We start from the raw sequence: 27,951 nt of genomic DNA, 5'->3' as shown, positions 1-27,951 counted from the left end.
GAAACGGGGAAGGTCTCTGGGTCGGCCGCTGCGGGATTCCATGCTGCCCAGGGGGCCGCCGTGCGGTCGGACATGTAGGCTCATGCGTTCCTGGAGGCCACGTCCATGGACCCTGCAAGGGTCCGTGCCTCCCTAAGTCCCAGGGTGTCTTTTTCTAAAAGACGATGGCGGATTAGTGAAGAACTCATACCTGCTACAAAGGCGTCCCGGACTAGGAGTTCCGTGTGCTCGCTCGCTGAAACTTGCGGGCAGCCACAGCTTCTGCCCAGCACCAGTAGCACGTGGTAGAATTCCTCCAACGATTCCCCGGTGGTTTGTCGTCTTGTTGCAAGCAGGTGACGAGCGTAGACCTGGTTTACTGGGCGAATAAAGTGTCCTTTTAAAAGTTTGATTGCTGCATCAAAGTCTTCCGCCTCCTCGATGAAGGTGTAGATCTCTGGGCTTACCCTCGAGTGCAGGACGTGCAGTTTCTGCTCCCCTGAGGGTGTGCCTTCAGCTGTCTCCAGGTAGCCTTTAAAACACGCCAGCCAGTGCTTAAAGATCGCCGCTGAGTTCGTCGCGTGGGGACTGAGTTGCAGACACTCCGGCTTGATTCGGAGGTCCATCCTTTCTACTTAAATCTAGCTTACTAAATTGATGCACGATCAATAACTACTAAAACGAGGTTGTAGTACAACTGAAGACTTCAATAAGCTAGAAGTGTTCCCCAGCAGCTCAGGTACAGAATGAGGGCTGCTGAGACGGCATGGGTTCTTATAGTCCGCCTATCGGGGCGGAGCTACCATACTCTACAGCCAATGGTAAAACCCCTAGGTTTAACCAATGGCACTTCAGCCTCTCCGGTACCGTAATACCTGATAATACCACAATTGTATAGTACTGTACAAAAAGAAAAGCAAATAACGCATAGTACAAACCACAACTCCATTCTCTCTTGTATTAAGCTTTTGTATAGGACCCCCACTGCAAGTGTCTGTACTCATGCCCTGACCTCAGGGTACTTTCAACTGAAGGGGTACAAGGCAGGGGTGCCTATTATCTTTGCCTCAGCGACTGAGTTGCCCGCCATTGTGCTGAGGTCTTCTTCCAGTTGGAGGGGGATAGAGCGTGAAGGGAGGGAACATCGGGTGTCCTTAATGTGCGGCCGATTTGTTATTACACATCACGGACCCACTGTCCAAAGTGGGGGAGATAATGGAGATGCATAGAAAGTTTACCTCTTTTTCAGGGTAATCTGGATTTTCCGATGACAAATCCCCCCCCTCCACCCGGGGAGGGAGTGAATCTGGGGAGGCTACTGTTTTGTCCGGCCAGGACTAAGTTCCGATAACTGGGAATTTGGGTGGTCCATGATTGGGCCTCGCTCCAGAAACCTCACTCCAGAGGTGGGACGCCCTTCCTCTAACCTTGGCGGGAGGAGTACAGTCACTGAAGGTAAATATTCTCTCGAGTTTTTAGCTCTGTTCCAGTGATTCCCAGCCTTTCTTGGTAGGCTTACTTTGGTCGGGTCAATAAGTTAATATCTACTTTGTTTGGTTGAATAAGAAAACTTGAGTTCGTAGGGCATTTTGGCAAAGGGTTAGGCAATCGGGGGGGGGGGGGGGTTGTTGTCACTATCTAATCTGCTGTGTTATTACTGGGCACCAAACATTGGTGGTGGTTTAAGGATCCGGACTATATATGGGGGAGGGGGGAAGGTGGAGGATGTCTATTAGGGTCTCCAGATGGGAAATTCCAGATGCCTTCTACCAAGTGACCTCAATGGGGAATTCAACAATCTGCTGCTGGTGGGTGGTTGGCCTTTAACCACCAGCCCCCTCCCCACCCCCCACCAATCTAGCCTCAATGAAAATTTCCTGGAGGTGGGACAATGACAGCAGACTGCTATGCCAGCCAGTAGCAGGAAATGTTGAGCTCTTCCGCCTCTGCATCCTAACAAAAATTCAGCCCTTGGTGTCAGCAGCAGTGTTTAGACGGATGCTAAATCATATTTTAACAGCTACTGCAATGACCGGTTGCAACTGAACAGCAAAAGAATGTGTTACAAGTTTTTTCTTGCGTATCACAGCTGAAATTAGACCCTTGGATCAGTTTCAAAACTAAAGGAATTGCCAACTTGACATTTGACAGTGTTAAATTGGAGCTCTAGGAATTCTTTATTTGTTGTTGCAGTTTATGAAATGCTAAACTGTTTTAATATGGATCCGGCCACTGCTTTAAGTGTGAATTCCAGGGAGCAGGGTAAAAAAAGTAAACGACTCTGCAAAAGAACGTGCCGACTTTTTTTCTAAAGCCTTTCATAAGTCTTTGGTTTATTTCTGTTTATTCGTTAAACTAACCAAACTTGAGGCAATGTTGGGATCCTTAATCCCGTGAAGCTTGCACCTGCTCCATGTGGGAACTCCGGGATAAATCTCCTGTCCTGGACAAACACATGTGGTAGAATTGTCATTGACTGGATCAGCTGAGGCTCAAGATTTTAAGTTAGAACCGCAGCTGAATTCACTGCTGCACATCTGAGAGACCAAGGACCATGTGGATAGCATGTTTCTGGAAGTGTTCACCCCGCCGCCTTTGGTGTGCAGGCATAGAGGGAATGACTGCCAGACAATCAAGGAGGACCAGGCAGGTGGTTCAGGAATGCTGTTCGCCAATCAGTGTTCAGTTCTGAACAGCGGTGAGGCTGATGGTTTCTGTGGGGAGTGCTGCCAGTGCCAAGGCGGGGTCACCATGCATGGTTCAGCTGCACAAGGAAAAAGGCATAACAGTGGAAAAGCAATCGTGGTAGGGGATTCAGCAGTGAGCCTCCCTGGTATCAGAGTAAAAGGATGTCACTGAGCGGGTGCAGAGCACTCTGATGGCGAGAGTGAACGGCCATACTGGTACCAACAGCATTGGCAGAAAGAGGAGTGTAATTGTGCAGGCAGAATTTTAGGGAAAGAACCAGCAAGCAGGTCCTCAAAATTAGTAATCTCTGGATTACTCGTGGTGCCATGTAAGTGTGAGTTTAGAAATAGGATTGAACGGAGGAATGCGTGACTAGGGAGATGATGATGCAGGAGGAAGGGCTTTAGGGCTCGATTCATCTGAATGCGAGCAAAGTCCCATAGCGAGCGCGTTTAGCCGCGTGTTTCGAGAATCAAATGGCTATACAATGTGACTCTCGTTGTTCAAGGGGCCTCAGCGGGGAGCACGCAGCCAAGGCCGCCCACAGCCACTTTTTTTGGCACAAAATCGGAACGCCATTTTTAAATCTCCGAGGTCTCCAAAGCAATCCCCGACCCCCCTCCCCCCTCAGCCCGAACACACTATGGGAGGATCCTCAAACCCAACACCCACGCAGGGCACCCCAGCCCGATTGCGTGGGTGCAAAAATGCCAGCTTGGCAGTGTCAACCTGGTGCCCTGGCAGTGCCTATGCCAGCTGGCAATGCCACCTGAGTACCTTGGCAGTGCCAGGCTGACACCCAGGGCCAAGGTGCCAGGCTGGTACTGCCAGGGTGCCCAGGTGGCACCAACAGTGCCAGGGCACAGACAGAGACCCGAGGCCAGAATTGAACCCATATACCTAGCGCTTAGGGGCAGCAGTGCTAACCACTGTGCCACCGTGCCGTACTGGAAGGTGGATAAAGAATGCGGAGAGACAGATACTCCCAGCCTAAGAAACTGTCAGGTATTAGGTGGGGTTAGAGTTGTGAGCGAATGTAATAAGGGGCAGATAGGACTGTGTGTGTGTATGTGAAGACACAATGTGACAATTATTTACAGGTGCAGGTAGCTATGTGGGAATATGATGTTGTGAAGATAATGGAGACCTGTGTTGCTCTTATTAGCCTTAGTTTTATTAGCTCTAATTCTGTCACCTTTGCTCACGAGTCGCCAGGTATCTTTCTGATACCGCCACGTGGTTCAAGCTCTAGTTATGATTAATAAGACAGCACACCGCTTAGTAAGAGTAAAATCAACGGTCATTTATTATATACAGCAATAAATACTTATACAATAATCCTACTTTCTAGACTACTACCTACCACTACTGGCCAATACTTAACTTTTGGGAATGACCAGGTCAGGGAAACGAATGGCTTATCGAATTGGGTCTGGCCTGCGGGATTCAAAGGCTGATACAGGTCGATGGCTAGGAGTCTCTATCGGGTAGCGATCGCTGGAGTCAAACTTACGGTTTCTGGTTGATGGTTCTTGCGAAGGTTGCGAGCAGGAGAAGAAGGGAGAGAAGGGTCGATCTGAACTTGGCCCCTATCTTTATAGTTCCCAGGGGCTTCCCGCCTCTCGGGGCGGACCTTGACCCTGGTTCCAAGTGATTGGACTTGGTCCAAATCACTGGGTTCGATATGCTCCAATAATGGGGCGATTCCTTGATCGGGGGGTGGTCGTTCACCTTTCTTTGTCTCGGCCACAGCTGGCGCCGAGAGGTCTGGATCGGCATTCAATTGCTAATTTGTTGCAATTGTTCCCGGGGATAGCCGATTAAACTGCAGATGTCTGGGTTGATGTGCTGCTAATGGTTGCAGGTATCGATCTGGGCCGATTTCCCCAGAGCCGAATACACTGTTCTGTCTGCAGCTGTCCATTTGTACCCTGTTGGCTGCTTTTCCCATCAGCATTTTCAGTTAGCCATTTTACACCGGGTTTTGGCCAAATTAATCGGGAATCAGCCATTTTAGGTGGCTACACCTGTATCAAAAAAAGGGCCAGGACTGGGTACTAAATACAAGGTGTGCGGCAAAACAGGGAAAGAGAAGAGATGGGGTGGTGATATTGATTGAGAGTATGGTCATGTTGGAAGAATGGGGGGGGATCAAGGGTAGAATCTATTTCATTAGAGGTAAGAAATAGTTGAGCTACCATTAACAGTCTCCCTCCTTCAGGTACCATATACCAAAAGGGCGGCACGGCAGCACTGTGGTTAACACAGTTGCTTCACAGCTCCAGGGTCCCAAGTTCGATTCCCGGCTTGGGTCACTGTCTGTGCGGAGTCTGCACGTTCTCCCCGTGTCTGCGTGGGTTTCCTCCCACAGTCCAAAGATGTGCAGGTTAGGTGGATTGGCCATGCTAAATTGCCCTTAGTGTCCAAAAAGGGCTCGGTGGGGTTGCTGGGTTATGGAGATGCGGTGGAGGTGCGGGCTTAGGTAGAGTGTTCTTTCCAAGGGCCGGTGCAGACTCGATGGGCCGAATGGCATCCACCTGCACTGCAAATTCCGTCAGTGAACATGGATGTCCATTGGATGGGTCCATGATTACACCCTGCAAAGTGCTGCAGCCGTTTGCTGTTGCCTTCTGCAGTAAAGCTGACCAGAAATCTCTCCTGCTCGTACTGCCTGCCATCAGGTGCATTGGGAAGAATTAACAGGCTGATAATCAACTTGTTTGGCCACATTATGAACACATCTTCCGTGGCCATCAAGTCGTGAAGTGGGACTTCAACCTGGAGCTTTTAGCCCCGATGTAGGGATGCTACCACTGACCACAAGACCTCTCGAACCATGACACAACTGGGTGCAATCTATAGGTCACCAATTAGTGGGAAAGATACGGAAAAATAAATTTGCAAGGAAATTACAAAGAAGTGCAAATAAATTATAGAGCAGTTAAAATGGGGGACATTAATTACCCTAATATAGACTGGGATAGTAATAATGTAAAGGGCAGAGAGGGGGTGGAAGACTTTCTAAAGTGTGTTCGGGAGAATTTCGTACATCAGTATGTTTCCAGACCAACGAGGCTGGATTTGGTTGTGGGGACTGAGGTGGGACAAACGTCAGTAAGGGAGCATTGAAGGGACGGTGATCAGAGTCTGATATAGTTTGGGTTAGCTATGTAAAAGGACAAGGAGCAATCCAGAGTAAAATAGTAGTTCCATTAGGGGAGGACAAATTTCAGGGAAGGAGAATGGATTTGGCCTAAATAAACTGGAGCTAAAGTTTGGCAAGTGAAATAGTTACAGAACGGTGGGCTGCCTTTCCAAGGAGATAGTTTGTGTACGTTTGACATACATTCCCACAAGGGGGAGAGATAGGGTAGCCAAAGCCAGAGCTCCCTGGAGGATAAATGTTGTAGCCCATGGAATAAAAGGGACAAGGCCGGCATGGATACGAAGTTGGCCGGGCAGCAGAGACTAGTGATAAAGCATTGTTTTTCAGGCTGGAGAACAGTATATATTGGTTTCCCAGGGGTCTCTTTTTTTCAAGTATCTTTATTCAGCTTTTTAAATTTTATATATAAAAGCAAAACAATAACAAACCACCCAAAACCCTCCCCCACAATCCAAAATGATCCCCTACAAACCCCCCCCCCCCCAACTCCCCCATCCCGAACAACAGTGGCCAGCTCTTTAATAAATAAAGAATAAATGGCTGCCTTCTCTGATAGAGCCCCTCAATTGCCCCCCTCACGGTGTACTTAACCTCCCAGGGGTCTGCCTGTATGAGGACCAGTTTTTTTCAATCTGGATTAATGACCTAGATTTGCATGTACAGAGCACAATTTCAAGAGTTACAAATAACACAAAACCTTGGACGCGTTGTGGACTGTGAGGAGGGAAGTGGTAGACTTCAAGAGGGCATAGGCAAGTTGGTGGAATGGGTGGCAGGTGAATTTTAATAATGAAGTGTGTCGTTATACATTTTGGTGGGAGGAATTAAGAAAGACAATATGCCGGATACTCCGTTGCGCCGGCAGAGCACCCACCCCTGGGGATTTCCCGATGGCCTGGGGCTGCCGACAATGGGAAGCCCCGTTGGCTGGCTGGCGAGACAGAGAACCCCGCCGCCGGCGGGGGCGCGCCGGAGAATCCCGCCCGATATAAAATAAAGGATACAATTCTAAAGGGAGTGCAGGAACAGGGTGTACTGAAGGTATTTAGGCACAAATTGTTGAAATGGTTGGACATTGAGAAACTGGTTAATATGCGAAGGAGATCCTAGGCTTTATAAATAGAAGCACAGAGTACAGAAGCAAGAGAGTTATGGTGAACCTATATAAAACACAAGTTTGCCTCAACTAGAATATTATATCAAATCTGGGCACCACACTTTATGAAGGATGTGAAGGCAAGGCATTGGAGAGTGCAGAGAAAGTTGGCGAATGGTTCCAGAGATGAGAAACCTTGGTGTTCAGTCACCTTGATAGATTGGTGAACCTAGAATTGTTCTCTGTGGAGGAGGTTTGACAGAGGTGGTCAAAATCATGAGGGGTCTCGACAGAGTAAATAGGAAGGAACTGTTCCCATTGGCAGATGGTTCAAGAATCAGAGAACACCAGTTTAAGCTGATGAATTTAGGCAACATGAGGAAAAACAGTGTTAAGGAACGAGGAATTAGGATCTGGAATGCATGGTTTTAGAGTGTGGTGGAGGCAGGTTCAATTGTGACATTCAAGAAGGAACTCGATGATCATCTGAAGAGAATAGGTTTGCAAGGCTATGGGGAAAGGGCTGTGTGGTGGGGACTGACAGAGTTGCTCCCTCAGAGAGCTGACACTGAAATGAGGCCTTCTCCTAAACGGCAACTAATTCCAATTCTATGGATCATTTCATGATGTGTTTCTCATTCCGAGCTTGCAAATATCACAATCAGTAGTAATACTTGAGGCCTGTATCAGTGCTTTAATGTGACAGCTGAATATTTGAAACACAGTGCTATAAAATTATCTTTTAAAAATATTACATCAGCCATACACACACACTTTGGGGAACTAATTGTTCACAAACCACTAAACTTTATAGTTTGTAATGTAATCTGCAATTGTTGATTTAATTACGCAGCACAGCACTTAACTCTTCATCTTTATTACACTTTGCAATCCATCATGCAACTTCTATTAAAGTTGCTGTAGAATAACATGACGGCCATGTGAAAAGAAACTCCACTGTGAAGGTCAAACGCTTAGCAATGAAATTAAGGCAGTTATCTCATTTTGGGGGCTCCACTTCCATTCACATGACAGATCAAACCTGTTTAGGATCTCCTTAGAGTGTCAGCTGGATTGAAATTATCTTGTACTGTAATTTACTGATAGCTGTATGTCAAGGTTTTTTTTGTAACTGCACCACATTTAGTACCGTTACATTCAGAGGAGATTGTCGCAAATGGTAGTCTTTGGGTTTCTATTATTTTAAGTGTTAGTGAGGAGTGTATGTAGCAATTAGTCTGACAGGCTTCTTTTAATATTTGTTTTAAAAATCCTAGCTCTGGAGTAAATTGCTGTTGGTGTACTTGTGTGTTTCACAGCTAGAATCAGCCATTTCACCCAGCTCAATGCACTAAACATGTTTTTTTACAACGGATCTAGTCAGGTCAAACGTGAGCAAAGCTATGAAATTTTGCAGATCCATAGAGCACAGAAGGAGGCCATTCTTCCCCATTGTGTCTGTGCAGGCCCCTTGAAAGGGGGTCATTTAATTAGTTGAAGATTTTTGAAAGGCTATCAAATTATCATTGAAATAATGGAAAGAGTTAGGTGACTTGTTCAAAAGGGGTAACTAGAGAATCAGCTTGTGGTTTTGTGATCCCATCATTATTATAATGCATAGTTGCACAATTGTTTAATCCAATGCTGTATATTGATAGTGATTCCTAAACAAAAATATTTTCAGGTCAGGTGGAAAAGATCCAAATTATAGTGAATCATTGGTAAATCTATGATCAAAATTTGGCTGGTTCAGACTAAATGGATGCCAGAGACTCTCTTTAACTGACACATTACACTCCCACAGCATATGCAATATAATAATCTTTATTAGTGTCACAAGTAGGTTACATTAACACTGCAATTAAGTTACTGTGAAAATCCCCTAGTTGCCACACTCCAGCACCTGTTCGGGTACACTGAGGGAGAATTCAGAATGTCCAATTCACCTAACAAGCACGTCTTTCGGGACTTGTGGGAGGAAACTGGAGCACTCGGAGAAAACCCAGGCAGACACAGCACAGACAGTGACCCAAGTCAGGAATTGAACCCATGGCCCTGGCGTTGTGAAGGAACAGTGCTAACCACTGTGCTACCGTGCCGTCCATGAACACATGAAGCCACACTATGCATAACAAAGACTGAACACCGAGGTAAAAGCAATACAGGCATTGAAGCAGAACGAGCACATATTCTATACACATGGAGCTTGTTGATGAAAACAGGCCATGTCCATTAGGGTAAAGGTCTTGCTTTATTTTAAATCCCAGGTAGCTGGCAACATTAATTCCCACTTTTAAATTATACTGCAGTAGCAAATTAGTATTTTCCCCAAAAAAGTTACAACTAAATCCGCCGATGTTCCTAGATTAGTATAAATCACCCAAGGCTTCTGGGAACATCATTTGGCCTATCTGGCTAATAATTAAACAGATCCATGCATTGACAATTAAAGTTTACTTATAGAATAACTAGTTAATGACTGTTCCCAATATAGATTTTTAAAATATTTTGTCAAGAGAAATTGCTTGCATATCTAGACTAAATGAAAAATACCAATATAAAAATGGATGGAATTAAAAGTCAAACTCTTTAATTCAGTCAGTGGCAGATTTCCACAATGTAATTGGTTTGGGGCAAGAGGTTTAGAGGGGATGTGAGGAAAGACGTTTTTACCCAGAGGTTGGTGGGAGTTTGGAACTCACTGCCTGAAAGGGTGGTGGAGGCAGAGACCGTCCTAACAGCTGTGAAGTATTTAGATGAGCACTTGCGAGCCCAGGGCACACAAGGCTATGGGCCAAGTGCTGGAAAATGGGATTATAATGTTTAGGTGCTTGCTTTTGACCGGCAGAGACGCGATGGGCCGAAGGGCCTTTTCTGTGCAGTATGATTCTATGACTCTAATTATGTTATTCTGAATTTCAGATCTACAAGGACCCATAGGCCCACCTGGATCATCAGGTAAAATTACTAAAAGTATGCAAACAAATACTTTGTAGATTACTGGTGAAAATTATTTTCCAGTCAGCACTTTGATATTAAAAATCCAGGTCGTACAGAACATCACAACAGATTAATGTTCCAGATTGTCAGATACATTTCCAATTTTAAAATCATTCCTTATCAGTTTTTATTGATATTTGTAAATTAAAATTTTCCATACAACTTTCAAAATTGTTTATTCTCCTTTCTGCCACTGAATTGCTGGCCATTTAACTTCCCTCCCTAGCCCTCAAGTCAGCTGTTTTTCCTAAATGTACCTCTCCCGTTCAAATCTGCCACCACCCCCCTCCTTAAAAACAACTACCTTTGACCTTCATAGCCTTGCAAACTATAACCCCATTTCCAATCTCCTTTTCCTCTTCAAAGTACTTGAATACCTACCAAATCTGTGTCCATCTATCTCTCAACTCTCTGTATTAACCCCTTGATGCACGATCAATGACCACTAAAACGAGGTTGTAGTCCAACTGAAGGCTTTCCCCCAGCAGCTCAGGTGCAGAATGAGGGCTGCTGGGACGGCACGGGTTCTTATACCCCGCCTATCAGGGCGGAGCTATTATACACTCTAGCCAATCGCAAGCATACAGGTTCTATCAATGATACTTTAGCCTCTCAGGTACCGTAATACCTATAATACCACATTCACCCCTGTTAAAAATAGTCCGGCAGGGGTGGTGGCCAGCTACTACAAAACATAACAACATGGTATAATTAGTTATGGAGGTACCGTAATACCTCCGTACAGTGTTTAGTAACTATTTACAAGTCTGGTAGCTATGTACATTTGATGGTTTATATTTACAGATTACAGTTAAAATGAAGCAATCAGTCGATCGGGAGCCCTGGTCGTCGTCTGTGATCGTCGGAGCCACAGTGGTGACTCCGATGGAGGCTTGGGCGTCTGTGACTCTGGGAACGTGGCTTCGATCTCCATGGCAGCTTCGTCACCCCTAGATGGCACTGGTGGGGAAAACGGCTGACCTGGGGAGGAAGTGCCTGCGGGGGGGCGTCGGTGGGTGGGGGGGGGGGGGGGGGGGGCCTAGGCAGGGGCGGCGGAAGGACCAATCCTCCTGTAAAGTGCTGCGGTGGAGGGGAGGGTGGGACTGGTGGCTGGAATGTGCGTGGGGTTCCGGCGGGCGCCAAGTCCCGTAGGGAGACCGTATCTTGTCGGCTGTCGGGGTACGCCACATAGGCGTACTGAGTGTTAGCATGGATCAGATGGACCCTCTCGACCAACGGGTCCGACTTGTGGACCCACACGTGTTTTCGGAGCAGGATGGGTCCGGGTGCTGCCAGCCAGGTCGGGAGCGAGGTCCCAGAGGAGGACTTCCTAGGGAAGACAAGGAGAAGTTCGTGAGGTGTCTGATTGGTGGTTGCACAAAGTAGTGACCGGATGGAGTGGAGGGCATCCAGGAGGCCTTCTTGCCAGCGGGAGACTGGGAGATTCCTGGACCGTAGGGCCAGTAGGACGGTCTTCCAGACCGTTCCGTTCTCCCTCTCTACCTGTCCGTTACCCCGGGGATTGTAATTGGTCGTCCTGCTCGAGGCAATGCCCTTACTGAGCAGGAATTGATGCAGTTCGTTGCTCATAAAGGAGGCCCCCCTATCACGGTGTATGTAAGCGGGGAACCCGAACAGTGCAAAGGTGCTATGGAGGGCCTTGATGACGGTGTTGGCGGTCATGTCAGGGCAGGGGATGGTGAATGGGAACCGGAAGTACTCATCAATCACGTTCAAGAAGTACATTTTGCGGTCAGTGGAGGGGAAGGGGCCTTTGAAGTCCATGCTGAGGCGTTCAAAGGAACGGGAAGCCTTTATCAGGTGCGCTCTCTCTGGCCGGTAGAAGTGCAGTTTGCATTCCGCGCAGATTTGGCAGTCCCTGGTGGCTGTCCTGACCTCCTCGATGGAGTAGGGCAGGTTGCGGGTCTTGACGAAATGGAAAAAGCGAGTGACCCCCGGGTGGCAGAGGTCCTCGTGGAGGGCTCGGAGGCGGTCCACTTGTGCGGTGGCACATGTGCCGCAGGACAGGGCGTCAGGAGGTTCATTTAGCTTCCCAGGACAATACAAGATCTCGTAGTTGTAGGTGATGAGTTTGATCCTCCACCGCAAGATCTTGTCATTTTTTATCTTGCCCTGCTGTGCATTATCGAACATGAAAGCCACCGACCGTTGGTCAGTGAGGAGAGTGAATCTCCTGCCGGCCAGGTAATGCCTCCAGTGTCGCACAGCTTCTACTATGGCCTGGGCCTCCTTTTCGACTGAGGAGTGGCGGATTTGGGAAGCATGGAGGGTTAGAGAGAAGAAGGCCACGGGTCTGCCCGCTTGGTTGAGAGTGGCCGCCAGAGCTGCGTCGGACACATCGCTCTCGACCTGGAAGGAGAGGGACTCATCGATGGAGTGCGTCGTGGCCTTTGCAATGTCTGCTTTGATGCGGCTGAAGGCCTGGCGGGCCTCCATCGACAGGGGAGAAACTGTGGATTGGATCAGGGGACGGGCCTTGTCCACATAGTTGGGGACCCACTGGGCGTAGTAGCTAAAAAACCCTAGGCAGCGTTTTAGGGCCTTCGAGCAGTGAGGGAGGGGTAACTCCATAAGGCATGCGTTCAGGGTCGGGGCCTATAACTCCATTTTGCACTACGTAGCCGAGTATGGTTAGACGGTCGGTGCTAAACACGCATTTATCCTTATTGTATGTTAGGTTAAGGATGTTAGTGGTCTGGAGAAATTTTCGGAGGTTGGTGTCGTGGTCCTGCTGGTCGTGGCCGCAGTTGGTGACATTATCGAGATACGGGAATGATGCCCGTAAACCGTACCGGTCAACCATTCGGTCCATCACGCGCTGGAAGACCGAGACCCCGTTAGTGACACCAAAGGGAACCCTTAAAAAGTCGTAGAGCCGCTCATCTGCCTCGAAGGCAGTGTATTTGCGGTCACTAGTGCGGATGGGGAGCTGGTGGTAGGCGGACTTGAGATACACCGTGGAGAAGACCTTATAATGCGCGATCCTGTTTACCAGGTCGGATATGCGGGGGAGAGGGTATGCGTCCAGCTGCGTAAACCTGTTGATGGTATGACTGTAGTCGATGACCATCCTATGCTTCTCCCTGGTCTTTACCACCACTACTTGAGCTCTCCAGGGGCTGTTACTGGCTTCAATGACCCCTTCCCTCAGTAGCCTTTGGACCTCTGACCTAATAAAGATCTAGTCCTGAGCACTGTAGCATCTGCTCCTGGTGGCGACGGATTTGCAATCCGGGGTGAGGTTCGTAAACAGGGAAGGCGGGTCGACCTTAAGGGTCGCGAGGCCGCAGACAGTAAGGGGGGGTATAGGGCCGCCGAATTGGAAATGAAATGAAAATCGCTTATTGTCACAAGTAGGCTTCAAATTAAGTTACTGTGAAAAGCCCTGAGTCGCCTAATTCCGGCGCCTGTTCGGGGAGGCTGGCACGGGAATTGAACCGTGCTGCTGGCCTGCCTTGGTCTGCTTTCAAAGCCAGCGATTTAGCCCTGTGCTAAACAGCCCCACTGATCAGACTTTGAAGGTTACACTGGAAGTCTAAACCCAGGAGTGTAGCCGCGCAGAGGTGGGGAAGGACGGAGAGACGGAAATTTTTGAACTCCCTTCCCTGGACTGTGAGGTTTGCTGCACAGAACCCCTTTACCTCCACTGAGTGGGAACCGGAGGCCAGTGAGATTTTTTGATTAACAGGGTGGATGAGGAGGGAACAGCGCCTTACCGTGTCGGGGTGTATGAAGCTCTCCGTGCTCCCAGAGTCAATTAAGCAGGACGTCTCTTGCCCGTTGATGAAAATGGTCGTCGTAGCGGTTGAGAGTGTTCGAGGTCGAGACTGATCCAGAGTCACCGAGGCCAATCGCAGTAGTTGGGAATTCTGTTCAGGCAGTGTGTGGTCGGCTGAGCTGGGGTCCTGGGGGTTCATCCAAGATGGTGTCTCCCATTGGTCGCACATGGCCAGGGGTGCACAAAATGTTGGCGGCCATCCCTGAAGCCTGGCGTCCCTGGAACAAGATGGCGGCGCCCGAGGTCCGCACGTGGCCCTGGGATATGGGGGTGGCAGCGACCGCTGGCCACACGGGGCCCGTGGAGAGGTTTGTGGTGGCGGTCCGGATTCTCCGCTGGAGACCGCTGCCACCGCCCGGGCCTGACATACCCCCACAAAATGGCCCTATTTGCCGCATCCCCTGCAGGTGGATGCGTGGGCCGGGCAGCGCTGGCGGGGGTGCTTGGCCTGCCCGCAAAAGTAGCAGCGGGGCCCCTCGGGATTGCCAGGCCGCCTTGCAGCGCAGGCCTGCGGGGGAACGGGGGAAGTCTCTGGGTCGGCCGCTGCGGGGTTCCACGCTGCCCAGGGGGCTGCCGCGCGGTCGGGAACATAGGCGTGGAGGCCACGTCCAGGGAGCCTGCAAGGGCCCATGCCTCCCTAAGGCCCAGGGTGTCCTTGTCTAACAGGCGCTGGCTGATTTGTGATGAAAGCATACCTGCCACGAAAGCGTCCCGGACTAAGAGTTCCGTGTGTTCGCTCGCCGAAACCTGCGGGCAGCCGCAGCTTCTGCCCAGCGCCAGGAGTGCACGGTAGAATTCCTCCAACAATTCCCCAGGGGTTTGCCGTCTTGTTACAAGCAGGTGCCGGGCGTAGACCTGGTTTACCCAGCGAATATAGTGTCCTTTTAGCAGCTTGATAGCTGCATCGAAGTCTTCCGCTTCCTCGATGAGGGTGTAGATCTCCGGGCTCACCCTTGAGTGCAGGATGTGCAGTTTCTGCTCTCCCGTGGGTGCGTTTTCTACCGTCTCCAGATACCCTTTAAAACATGCCAGCCAGTGCTTAAAGATCGCCGCTGAGTTCGCCGGGGCTAAGTTGCAGACACGCCGGCTTGATTCGGAGCTCCATGCTTTCTTCTTAAAAATCTAACTTATTAAATTGATGCACGATCAATGACCACTAAAACGAGGTTGTAGTCCAACTGAAGGCTTTAATAAGCTAGATGTTTCCCCCAGCAGCTCAGGTACAGAATGAGGGCTGCTGGGACGGCACGGGTTCTTATACCCTGCCTATCAGGGCGGAGCTATTATACACTCTAGCCAATAGCAAGCATACAGGTTCTACCAATGGTACTTTAGCCTCTCAGGTACCATAATACCTATAATACCACACCCCTCCAATCAGGTTCCTGCCCCGTGTGAGATTGACCATGATAAATTATCCTTCCTGATTATAGTCTTTGACATAGAAGACCATGCATCCTTCTCTAACACCTCTCCACTCTCATCCAGGTGGTTGGACCTGCACTCACTTGGGTTCCATTCTTATCTATCCAGTCATAGCCAAAGAATTGCCTATGATGGCTCCTCATTCCACCCCACACTGCTAATTCTGGTATCCCCCAAGGATCTATCTTTAGCCCCCTCCTATTCCACATCTACCTGCTGACCTGTTGGATTCCACATGTAAGCCGGAGTCTACTTCACCTCTCAACCTCTCCACTCTCTCTGATTTGTCACACTGCTTATTTGGTACCTAATATTGGATGAGCAGAAATTTCTTCCAATTAACTAATGCAAAGGTGAAAGCTTTGACTTTAGTTCCTGCCACAAACTATTTTCCCTCACATTTGCCTGAGGCTGAAGCAGACTGTTTGCAGCCTTGGTGTTCTGGTCCACTCTGAACTGAGTTTCTAATCCCATCACTGTCATGATCTGCAAACATGCAACCAATGAACACTCAGAATAGGACACAACCAATGGGCAGTCGGAACACTCAGAGATGGCATCACCACAAGGGGGCATGACATAAACACTATAAAAGGGATGAGGCACTCACACCCTGCCTCTTTCCACAGACAGACATCTAGACAGTTAGACAGGGTTGATCACATCCCAGTACGTGGCTTAGAGCAAGCTGGTACAGTTAGACTGAGTTACTAAAGTTAGATTAGCAGAGAGTCAAACTCATTTGAGAACTGTGTTATTAGTTCAATAAACACGTGGATCTCATTTCAGAGTCTGGAGCATCCTTTAGTTAAGACTGCATCAAGTAGCAGCCTGTGTTTTCTGAAGCAGCATAACACAACAATCACCAATACTGCCTCCTTCAACCTCCATTAAAATCATTCAGCTCCCCCACTGCCTCAACTCGTCTGTTCCTGAAATTCCTGTCCACGACTCGGTGATCTCTAGACTTGAGTGTTCCAATGCTTCCCTGGCCACTCTCTCATCTAACACCCTCAGTAAACCCAAGCTGGCCCAAAGTCCTGCTGCCTATATCCTAACTCCTGCTGAACTCTGTTTACCCATTGTCCTTCTGCTCACAGAGTTACTTTGGCTCCCAGTTAAGCAATGTCTTGATTTTAAAATTCTCATTCTAGTTTTCAAATCCCCCTCCACGGCCTCTGCCTTCCTTATCTCTGACCTATACCCCGCCAAGATTCCACATTTCTCTAATACTGGCCTCTTGATGTGGAGATGCCGGCGTTGAAAGTCTGTTAAGTCTATAAAGACTTAATTACCTGCAAATGCTCGCATTCTAAGTATCGTCTTGCATCTTTGACTTTGTCTATATATATGTTTCCAGAGCCTACCTCTTCATTCACCTGTGGAAGAAGCAGTGCTCCGAAAGCTAGTGATTCAAAACAAACCTGTACTTTAACCTGGTGTTGTAAGACTTCTGACTGTAGTGGCCTCTTGCACATTCCCAATTTCCACTCCTCCGCCATTGGTGGCTATGCCTTCAGGCGGCACGGTAGCACAGTGGTTAGCACTGTTGCTTCACAGAACCAGGGTCCTAGGTTCAATTCCCGGCTTGGGTCACTGTCTGTGCGGAGTCTGCACGTTATCCCCTTGTCTGCGTGGGTTTCCTCCGGGTGCTCCGGTTTCCTCCCACAAGTCCCGAAATACGTGCTTGTTAGGTGAATTGGACATTCTGAATTCTCCCCCCATGTACCCAAACAGGCGCCGGAGTGTGGCGAGTAGGAGATTTTCACAGTCCCTTCTTTGCAGCGTTAATGTAAGCCTACTTCTAACACTAATAAAGATTATTATTATTATTAGCGGCTTGGCACCTAAGCTCTGGGTCCCCTTCCCCTCAACATCTTTGCCTTCAAGACATTCCTTAACATCTACCTTTTCGGTCAAGCTTTTAGTCATCCACCACCTGTTTGCATATCTCGTCACATGGTTCAGTGACAAATCTTGCTTCATGGTGCTTCTGTGAAGTGCCCACTGACTATAGTAAAGCCATTAGAAAATTGCAAATTGCAGTAATATTTTACACACAATACCCTAGAATGCCTGAGTTGATTTCCCAAAAGCTGTGCATTTCAGTCTATCTGTGTATACAAGTATCTGTGCCAGTCAGGAATGATCAGCAGGTAGAAGTCTTCGTGCAGGCTACCACTGAAAACATTTATATTCTTGTATATATTTAATATCAGAAGGCAAGTTAACTGGATGTTTAAACTATTTAACTGGATATTTTAAACTAATTTTACACATCATTGAACATGCTGTTTGGCCACACTTACACATTCCATTTAGCATATTCCCAGTTTGTGGTTATTTCATAATGGTAAAAAATAACTTAAGGTTGAAAGCCTCCTTTTGGGAAATTTGTGTGTATTGGGCGGCTCGGTGGCACAGTGGTTAGCACTGCTGCCTCACAGCTCCAGGGACATTGGTTCAATTCCGGCCTGGGGTAACTATCTGTATGGAGTTTCCATGTTTTGCCCGTGTCTGCGTGGGTTTCCTCAGGGTGCTTCGGTTTCCTCCCACAGTCCAAAAATGTGCAGGTTAGGTGGATTGGCTATGCTAAATTACCCCTTAGGTGTCCAAAAGGTAAGGTGGGGTTACTGGGATAGGGTGAAGACCTGAGGGTGCTCATTCCAAGGGCCGGTGCAGACTCGATGGGCTGAATGGCCTCCTTCTGCACTGTAAATGCTATGGTCCCATACGTATAAACAAATATAATTGAGTGGGGATAAAATTCTCAAATTTTGGATTATTAATTTACTACACGAGTAGAGCCTGGACCTCCTCTGCCAGTCATTTCGATGGGCCAACAAGTTATAAATCAGTTTGGTTCTTCGATTTAATTACCAAATCATTTCTTAAAATTTAAAAACTTGCTTTCTTACATCATGTTTTCCATGTAGATGTGTGGATTTTTCATACACGGCTGTTAATATGCTGTTTCAATTTCTTCACATCCTCGCTTTTCATCACCTTTTGCTAATATCCATTTGTTGGCTTGTAATCTTCCATTTGCATAAAGTTACATCTTCAAAGTGTCAATCATTCCAAGGAACTTAAAAGGCGTGATACAAATGATAATTGTTTTATATTTTTGAGCCACAATAGAATCAAGGGTCATGAGGGATTCACAGGAAAGTAGGGTGAACTCCATAAATCGGACCAGCTATGCTTTTTTTTTTTGAATGGCAGCAGTTCAATGAGACAAATGGCCTACTCCTGCTCCCATTTCTTATGATCGCTCCAAGACCAAACCAGGATTTTGCACAAGACATTAAACTCCACGGTTTTGAAGCAAGTTTGTTTTGAACTTGGGTTGTGAAAACAATGTTGAACATAGAGTACAGGAGCAGTTTTGTTGGTAGAAATGCATGAACTAACGTAGATGCCCTTATTATCAAGTCTAATTAATCTATTTCTGACTGTCAGTTTACATGCATTTATTCCAATTTCAGTATGACTGTTATCGTGCTTCAATTGGCTGTGTAAATAGTTAATTGCTTTAGTCTGTAAATCTTGCCTGCATAATAAAGAGTGTTTTGAAAAAAGTGTAATCGTCTTCTGAAAGACTCCAGCAAGTAAACAAAATATCACAAGTGTAATGTTTATCAGCCTTGACACCCCCCACCCCCACCCCACCCCCCACCCCCGCTGAGGCCTGGTTTTAAAAAAAGGGCAGTTTTCGTATCACAAACGACCGTTTGCTGGTAGGGGATATGTGTGAGATTGTCAGAAGAAAACGCTAAACCTTCAAGTGTAAAGCACCCCTCCAAGTTGCCAAGAGTTTGCATTCAGTAGCGTAGCACAATGTCCAGTTTTCTTAATTAGAAAGTGGCACCCAGCCACTGTTTCTGCGCATGCAATCACAAAACCAAAATATCATCCCTCGTTATAGTGAATGGGAGGAAAAATATGGGCTGGCAAGTGAAGAAGCAGAAAACTCCAGCCATAAGGCGCAGCACATGCTCGTGTTAAGATAGCTACACAAGAGGGCTTGTGTATTAAAAAGCAACAGCAACATTTCTGTAGGAACTGTGTTGAATGTGTAGGTATTTTCTTTCTCAACTTTATCATGATATCCACATTAACATATCATGGTGCAATCACACACACACATTGATGGACAGGTAGCTGGACCAACCAACACACACACATCGCAGCCAATCACCAGTGAGAGCACACGCACTATAAAACAGGGAACACCACAGTTCCCGCTCATTCTACCAGGAGATAGCTCAGAGCACAGAGCTCACAGTGTGCCACTCAGACATACACCATGTGCTGAGTGCCTCACCAAGATAGTGCTAGGGCTGGTTCCACAGGTTAGCTGGTGAAGTACGAACCACAGCCAGTTATTATTGTACAGAATAATAAAACAGAGTTGTACCATCTACAACCGTGTTGGTTCGTTTGTGTATCGGAACACCCAACACGACCAACTTTGTTCTAACTTTTGAATTCTCTGCATGCATTTAGGTTTAACGTGAATAATGGCAGAGCTAGGAAATGTTTTCCTTGATAATTGTGCCAAGTTTTACTCAATGCCTGTGCTATACTTTTGCATCCAAATTGAGCATGGTCTAAGTTTAACATGGTCTAAACTTAACGGGTCAAGAGATGTTCATTCCAATTGCCCATACTAATTTCAAGCCCACCGCCTCACAGGGTCAAAGGACCAGTGTTCAAAATCTTTACACCAGTCAAATCCTATGGACCTTTGCTTGGGTTAATTTGGCATGTCCATGTTAATTTTAGAGCATTGTAATATTATTCATGTTACAAGTAGATAGTAATAAAGATCTATTCATAATACAAATGACGCAAAGTTCACATTTATAGCATTGGTGTATATCCAATAAGTTAATCATTTAAATGTTTTGTTTGATACTCCCAACATCAAAATGCCTTGACCAGATTCTTTCCGTCACAAATATTTCCTGTACTCTGAGCAACCAGCTGGCCAGGTTTTATTTTTTCTCGATAAAAATCAGCAGGTTTTATTTATCCCAAGACTGCTTTCGCTAAATAGATTCAATATGCATGAATGGTTTCCATCATCAAATACTGCTGTCAGTGTTTAATCCCAAATTATGTCATAGTTCTAGTGGGTTTCAAGTAAAATAGTAAAATTCCAATTTATTTTTATATTAATCCATTTTTTTTTTGAAGTGTCCATTGATTATCAGTTTTATTTCCAGGATTACCACCAGCCTTTGCAAAACACGTTGTATTTTCTGTGGGTCTGACTGAAAAGCCCCTCTCTGCCGACGGTGGTGTTGTAAGGTTCAACAAAATCCTTATCAATGATGGAAGTCACTATGAACCCCGCACAGGTACGATATAATTTGTCCCAGTCGCAGCTGTTTTATTGGCACAATGCTTTTTCGTCATTTTGAAACACTTGGCAGGCTGCAGAAGCAAACTATTTCTGTGCAGAAAGTTGCTGAAATGAACACACCTTGCTTTTCTGTGTAGTTGTGCCTACCACATTGGTAACAGTGATCTACTCCCACGTCTTTGTCATTTACTACCCCTTGACGAGCCACTAGAAATGGGGACCAGGATAACACATCCTCCAATCATGGATTCCACTATGCGAGTACGTAGTGGAAACAGATGGGAGAAATTACACACGTGAGCCATTTTTGAGCACAGAGCTGCCTCTCCCCCAGTCACACCAGACATCATTATTTGCTGATGACTTTTTTTCTACTTGCTGCAAGTTGGCAGAGAAAATTGTGGCATACTCCCATTTCAGACCAGCAGATTACAACTGAAAAACCTTTTTGAAGGCTGCACGGTGGTGCAATGGTTAGCACTGCTGCCTCACAGCAGTGAGGACCCGGGTTTGATCTTGGCCCTGGGTCACTGTCTGTGTGGTACTTCCCGTGTTTGTGTGGGTCTCATCCCCACAACCCAAAGATGTGTAGGGTAGGTGGATTCGACACGCTAAATTGACCCTTAAATAGGAAAAATAAATTGGGTACTCTAAATTCTTTTTTAAAGAAGAAACTTTTTCAAACCTGTTAATCCAATTACTTCTTAGCCATAGAGGTCTACAGTACAGAAAATGCCCTTCGGCCCATTGCGCCTGCACTGGGCTTTTCACAGTAACTTCATTTGAATCCTACTTGTGACAAGCGATTTTCATTTTCATTTCATTTCATTTTCACTGGTCAAAAACAACCACCTAATTATTCTAATCCTATTTTCCAGCACTTGGCCCATATCTTTGTATGCCGTGGCATTGGAAGAGTGCACATCCAAATACTTTCTAAATGTAATGAGGGTCACTGCCTTCACCATGTCAGGCAGCAAATTCCAAACTTCCACTACCCTCTGGATGTAAAAGTCTTTCCTCACATCCCCTCTAAACCGCCTGCCCCTTACCTTAAATCTATGCCCCCTGGTCATTGATCCCTCCACCAAGGGGAAAAGTCACTTCCTGTCTCCTCCATCTGTGCCTCTCATAATTTCATACATCTGAATCACGTCTCCCCTCAGTCGCCTCTGCTCCAAGGAAAACAACCCCAGTCTATCTAATCTCTCTTCATAACTAAAACTCTCCAGTCCAAGCAACATCCTGCTAAATGTCCTCTGCTCCCTTTCCAGTGCGATCACATCCGTCCTAAAATGTGGATTCCAGAACTGCACACTATTCTCTACCTGTGAGGGTGGCACGGTGGTTAGCACTGTTGCCCAAGGTGCTGAGGACCCGGGTTCGATCCCATCCCCTGGTTACTGTCCGTGTGGAGTTTGCACATTCTCCCCATGTCTGCTTGGGTTTCCCCCCCACAACACAAAGATGTGCAGGGTAGGTGGATTGGCCACACTAAATAGCCCCTTAATTGCAAAAAAACAAATTGGGAACTCCAAATTTATATTTAAAAAAATACTCTAGCTGTGGCGCAACCAATGTTTTATACAATTCCAGCAGAACCTCCCTGCTCATTAACGCCATGCCTTGGCTAATTAAAGGAAGTATACCAAATGCCTTCTTAACCATTGTGTGCACCTGCTCTGCTACATGAAAGAACTGGTGTGCGTGAACATCAAGGTCCCTCTGATCCTTGGTGCTTCCCAGGCTCCTCCCGTTTATCACTTATTCCCTTGCCTTGTTTCTCCTGCAATTATCTGGATTGATTTCCATTTGTCACTGATCGGCCAACTGACCAGCCGATCTATATCCTCCTGCAATCTAAGGCTACCCTCCACACTGTTTACCCACCCCATTAATTTTTGTATCATCCCCAAACTTACTGATCAACCCTCCTACATTCATGTCTAAATCATTTATATAGACCACAAACTGCAAGGACCCCAGCACTCTGCGGGACCCCACTGGACTCAGGCTTCCAGTCAGTAAAACACCCCTCGACCATCACCCTCTGCTTCCTGCCACTCAGCCAATTCTGGATCCAATTTGCCAAATTCCCTTGGATCCAATGGGCTCTTACCTTCGCTATCAGTCTCCCAGGTGGGACCTTATCAAAGGCCTTGCTGAAATCCAGGTAAACTGCATCAAATACATTTCCCTCTTCAACACACCTGGTCACCACTTCAAAAAATTAATCAAGTTGGTCAGACAAGATCGCCCCTTAAAAAAAAAACATGCTGGCTGTTGATTAATCCCTGCTTCTCCAAATGCAGATTAATCCTGTCTCTTAGAATTGTTCAATAGTTTCCCCACCACGGAGATTAGACTGAATGGCCTGTAGTTTCCTTCTCCCTTCTTGAATAATGGTAACACAACAGTTACCCTCCAGTCCTTCGGCAACTCTCTTGTAGCCAGAGAGAAATTGAAAATTGCCAGCGCCCTATTTCCTCCCTTGTCTCATTCAACAACCTAGGATACATTTAATCTGGCCCTGAAGATGTGTCTACTTTCAAGCCTGCCAGGCCACTCAGAACTTCCTCTCTGTCTATGTTAATCTCTTTAATTGTATCACAGTCTTTCCCCCTGATTCTATACCCATTTTATTTTGCATCAATAAAATCTTAAATTTAGCCTGGCTTGTGTAAGATCAGTCCTTAATGTATTAGACTACAGTTGAAAATAGTCCGATGAGAAAAATCACCCGCAGATTACCTGGCATCTCTGGCTCAAAAATGAATACTGATAAAAGATCTGGTAACTTTATCACCTGCACACTTAATACCAATTTGCAATCAGTGATACCTCACTTATTTTGACGAGTAAGATTTGATCAATGCAACTTCCAATCTTGCAGCAGGAAAACCATCATTTATATGTGGTAGTACCTTTTTAAAAAAAAATTAACTAGGGCGAGTCAGAAAGGATAGCAAGAAACATGGTTGTTGCTGTGTGAATGTTGTCCGAATGGCCAGATAACATAAGTCTCCTCAGTACAAGGGTTAGAGAGATGCCAGTGTCATTCACCAATGCCTAAGTCTATGGGAAGCTTATAAAAGCCTAAATTTATAGTGTGTTTGAGGAGTGATTTTGAAATGGCCCATCCGGGGGTGGAGGGGGGGGGGGGGGGGGGGGGGACAGTAATTTGTGGATATGCAGTTTTACGCAAGTTTTTTTTTTAAAGTTTACTTTGGCTCCCATTAACTTCTGAAATCACTAGGGAAGTTCAGTGAAGGTGCGTAATACTCAATCAGTCTCTGTGCAGAGGGGAATTTCATTTCAAATCATTGCCTCAAGCAGGGGACAGGGAACCATCTGCTAAGCATTAACTCCATTAATTTACCTCCTCCTTTTGGATGATCTCCATCTTCAATCTCACAGTTCCAGGTAATTGCAATTCATCATGCTATTTCATTCCTTATCTGCTCAAACAAGTTTATATTGAATCCATCCTTTTGCTATTACTGTGACCGATAACCATTCCTATATTGCTTCCTTTTCCCTCAAAGTCTTTTTCGTAGTCTATATATAATCGTCTTTTAATCTTTGCGAAAATAATGCAGCACAACTTGTTTTGAGTCAGTCACTTCCATTGCCTGACAAGTGACCGATTTGAAAAACATGTTGAAATATCTAGTTGGAAATATCAGATTTAATGACGAGAAGTTCATAATAATGCAAGTAACTGTGTTTTCAACTACACATCTAAAGCCCCCAGGTGATTCCGGACTTATCGTTTTGCAAATGAAAGTCTAGAGAATGACTGTGGAGCCATTTTTCAGGTACTAAAATGTTCTATTTATGGAGGATTGATCCGGTAATGTCACAAGTTTACAATTTTTATCCTGGTGTTCAAATTACATTATCGCCTTATGCTCTCCGATTCAAGTCTTTTGTGCATCCCCAATTTCTCATTAATAGTTGTGCCTTCAACTGCCTTGGTGCCAAGTTGTTTCCCCACTAAACCTCGGCATTTTTCTTAACCATTTCAAGAAGCTCCTTAAAACATGCCAAGCTTTTGGTCACCTGTCCTAATAACTATGCGGCTAGGTGTCAAATTTTGTTTCACTCACATGAAACACTTCCAGACATTTACTACATTAAAGACACCATGTAAACTTAAGCCGCCCTTGTAACATTTCATTCTCTCTAAAAGGGATTTCCTCAACTGTACTCAAAAGATTTATAATTTTTGTCTTGCAGGTATATTTACTGCTCCTTACAGCGGACAGTACTTCATTAGTGCTGTACTGACTCCACAGAGAAATGAACGCATTGAAGCTGTGCTAACTGTATCTAACATGAGTGTTGCACAAGTGGACACAGCTGGCTACAGGACTGAACTATTAGAAATTGCTGTGGATAAAATAGAGAATCATCCTGGAGGTGGCCTTGCCGTCTTCAGTCTAATTCTTGGTCTGAAAACTGGTGACGAAGTGAGCGTTGTTGTCATGTCAGGAAAATTAGCTTACGCGGGAACAGAGGAGCTACATTCTACATTCAGTGGCATTCTGCTGAATGATTCACCAATGCACAGTTGACAAGGCCCAGGTAATTTTGAGAGAAGCTAGAACTGAAGGAACTGGCCGTCGTCTGATTTAAAATGCTTCTTGTAGAGCAAACAGTGAACTAACTGGAAATATTCATTTCAAATGTAAACATTTAGCTGATCGAAGCACACTAGAACCAAAAATGGTCTGTGGCCAATCTATATATTTTTTTTAAATCAAGCACCACTTTAAAAAAAAACACAAATTTGATCGCTGCCTATTCAAGTATGGTGACATCTTCAGAAAAAAATTAAAGTAATCGCCTTTAATAGGCATCTATTAACCCTTTGAGAGCGAGAGGAAAATGCTGCAATTTTGACAATACCATTAAAAAAAGTATAGGAACACAGATTTAAGAAATGTTTGTTGCTTTTGTACATATAATTCTATTTTGTAATACACCTTCAGAAATTTCCAATTTTATATAGTTCATGTAAAAATACATTTGTACTTAGAAGTCTCTGTGATCTCCGTCTCAAAGGGTTAAAGGGCTAAGGAATTTATGGGATCTTCAAAGAAATGTTCCAGTCAAATGTCCATTTAAGAATTTTTTTCCTCAAAGGAAGTGCCTCATAAAATAATAAAAATGCAGCATTATAAACCACATCAAGTACAACCTGATGGCGTGGTTGAGGGTAAATCTCAACATTGGGAGCTCAAACATTTTCTGCATTAGTTACATGATCTGTACTGTACTGGCACCATCACTGCTCACCAGTCTGTTTATCAGGATGTAAGCTACCATTAGCCAGTTAGACATTACATTAGCTAATAAAACCAAAGTTTTTTTTATTCTTAATAGCAAAAATATTGACTCAGGTAGCGTAAAACATCCGCGCAGATGCCAGTGTTTTTTTTAATGTAAACTTTAAATTAATTCTTTTCTATGAAAATCTGCCAGTTGGCCTTCATTCTAAATACTGGTTAATGTTAGAATCTGTGCCAACATTTGTTTGCTCATGAAACAATGCATGAAATCTTGTGTCTTCGACATTGCATTGTTTCACCCAAAATATCCAAAGATTCAGATTGCACATGTAACACAGATGAAAAGCAAATTCTCTTGGTTCAGCACTAGCAAACATCAACCAAATTGAGAAATGAAAGAGCAAAACTGTGTGCATGGGTGTGCGCACATCTGTGATCAAGAATAACATTTCATAGGGCAGCACGGTGGCGCAGTGGGTTAGCACTGCTGCCTCACGGTGCCAAGATCCCAGGTTCGATCCCGGCTCTAGGTCACTGTCCATGTGGAGTTTGCACATTCTCCCCATGTCTGCGTGGGTTTCGCCCCGGCAATCCAAAGATGTGCAGGGTAAGTGGATTGGCCACACTAAATTGCCCCTTAATTGGAAAAAAATGAATTGGGTACTCTAAATTTAAAAAAAAATAACATTTCATCTAGTTTATTAACTACGGTCCATTGATTCAGTTTTAACAATGAAATGCTGCTCAATGTTTGATCAAGATCTTTACACAAGCTTTTTTACCTGTTACCAACTCCCGAGATTTGAACATCATGCGTCCATATCCTGCACCAACAAAACCTTTGTCAAACTGTTTTACTGGATCTGTAAAGTTCAGTCACAGTTCTGTGGCAGAGACTAAATTGAGGTCTTCAAAGTTTTAAAATGTTGATGAATGGTTGTGAAAGGTCAAGGATTGTTTTGTGGATGAGTGTATTTAAATGAAATTAGCTGTGTTGAGAAAAAAAAAAACTTTCAAATTCTGAACAGGCAGAGAAAACCGACCAAATTATTGATCAAGTGACAATATTTTGGGGAAGACAAATGTTCAAGATAAGAGCATCAAACTGCCACAACATTTGTAGTAATTTAAAGCATTTTGTTGAAAAATGTATTAAAATGGGAAAGTATAATTGTTTCTTTTTAGTAATAAATGCTAGCATTACATTGCAATTCAGTCTTTTTTTAAACTGATATTGAAGAACTGTTCAACATACATATGAACTTGAAGTCCTCTTGTTTTGTATATTAGTGTACATCTTTGAACATATGGAACTAAACTTTGAACAAGTAATGGTGCTATTTTCTGTAAATTAAATTCACATTTTCTACTGTTTAATTTAATGGTTGCAATAAACATATCGTTTGAAATTATGCTGGTTAGAAATTCTAATGGAGTCAAATTATTTTACCATTTAAATTTCCTGCATGAGTGACCAGCCTTTGTTACGAACCACGTTAATGTTAAACGCGAGAGTATACTAAAACCCAGATGGGTAACTTGAAACCCCAGTTCATAGTGGTGTATTGTGTTTTTTTTAGTATAATGTGAGGCATGGTGTCCAACTCAATGAGGAACATTTTAGTTGAGTGAACAATTAAGAATATTAAAATAAAAACAGGCGGGGCGGCACATTGGCGCAGTGGTTAGCAATGCTGCCTACGGCGCTGAGGACCCAGGTTCAGTCCCGGCCCCAGGTCACCGTGTATGGAGTTTGCACATTCTCCCCATGTTTGCGTGGGTTTCACCCCCACAACTCAAAGATGTGCAGGTTAGGTGCATTGGCCACACTAAAATTGCCCCTTAATGGGAAAAAAATAATTGGGTACTCTAAATTTAAAAAATAAAAACAGACAAGACTATATGTACACTATGACACTTGGCTCGAATGAGCACAAGAGCCTTCACTTCAGGTGTGATTCATAAGACTTCCTATTCGCTTTTATCTAAAACAAGAATTTATCAATTACAAACATGAAAAAACACACAACAGCTACAGTAATGTACATAATTCTTAATGAATCCCCCTTAGTAGCTGTTCCAAGTCAAAACAAAATCCAATAAACCAAAACCCCTTTCAAGGGCGTGGCCCAG

General features: G+C 45.3%; 1 protein-coding gene across 2 annotated transcripts in view; it reads left to right on the top strand.

Moving 5' to 3' along the window:
- The window catches only part of emilin3b (elastin microfibril interfacer 3b), a 63,374-nt gene extending 36,144 nt beyond the window's left edge, over nt 1–27,230 (top strand). Inside the window, exons 5-7 of one of the 2 annotated variants that reach the window (XM_072515055.1) lie at nt 9,852–9,902; nt 20,385–20,519; nt 24,764–27,230. In XM_072515055.1, coding sequence (XP_072371156.1) covers nt 9,852–9,902; nt 20,385–20,519; nt 24,764–25,101 — 524 coding nt within the window. In that variant the 3' untranslated portion in view covers nt 25,102–27,230. The remainder of the gene's footprint in view (nt 1–9,851; nt 9,903–20,384; nt 20,520–24,763) is intronic. The other variant, XM_072515056.1, reaches the window with a different exon arrangement.
- Nucleotides 27,231–27,951: the final 721 nt, after the last annotated feature.

Source organism: Scyliorhinus torazame, chromosome 8 (assembly GCF_047496885.1).
Source record: "Scyliorhinus torazame isolate Kashiwa2021f chromosome 8, sScyTor2.1, whole genome shotgun sequence".
Lineage (NCBI taxonomy): Eukaryota > Metazoa > Chordata > Chondrichthyes > Carcharhiniformes > Scyliorhinidae > Scyliorhinus > Scyliorhinus torazame.
Note: the sequence above shows the minus strand (reverse complement) of the source record. Positions and strands in the feature narration are given on the sequence as shown.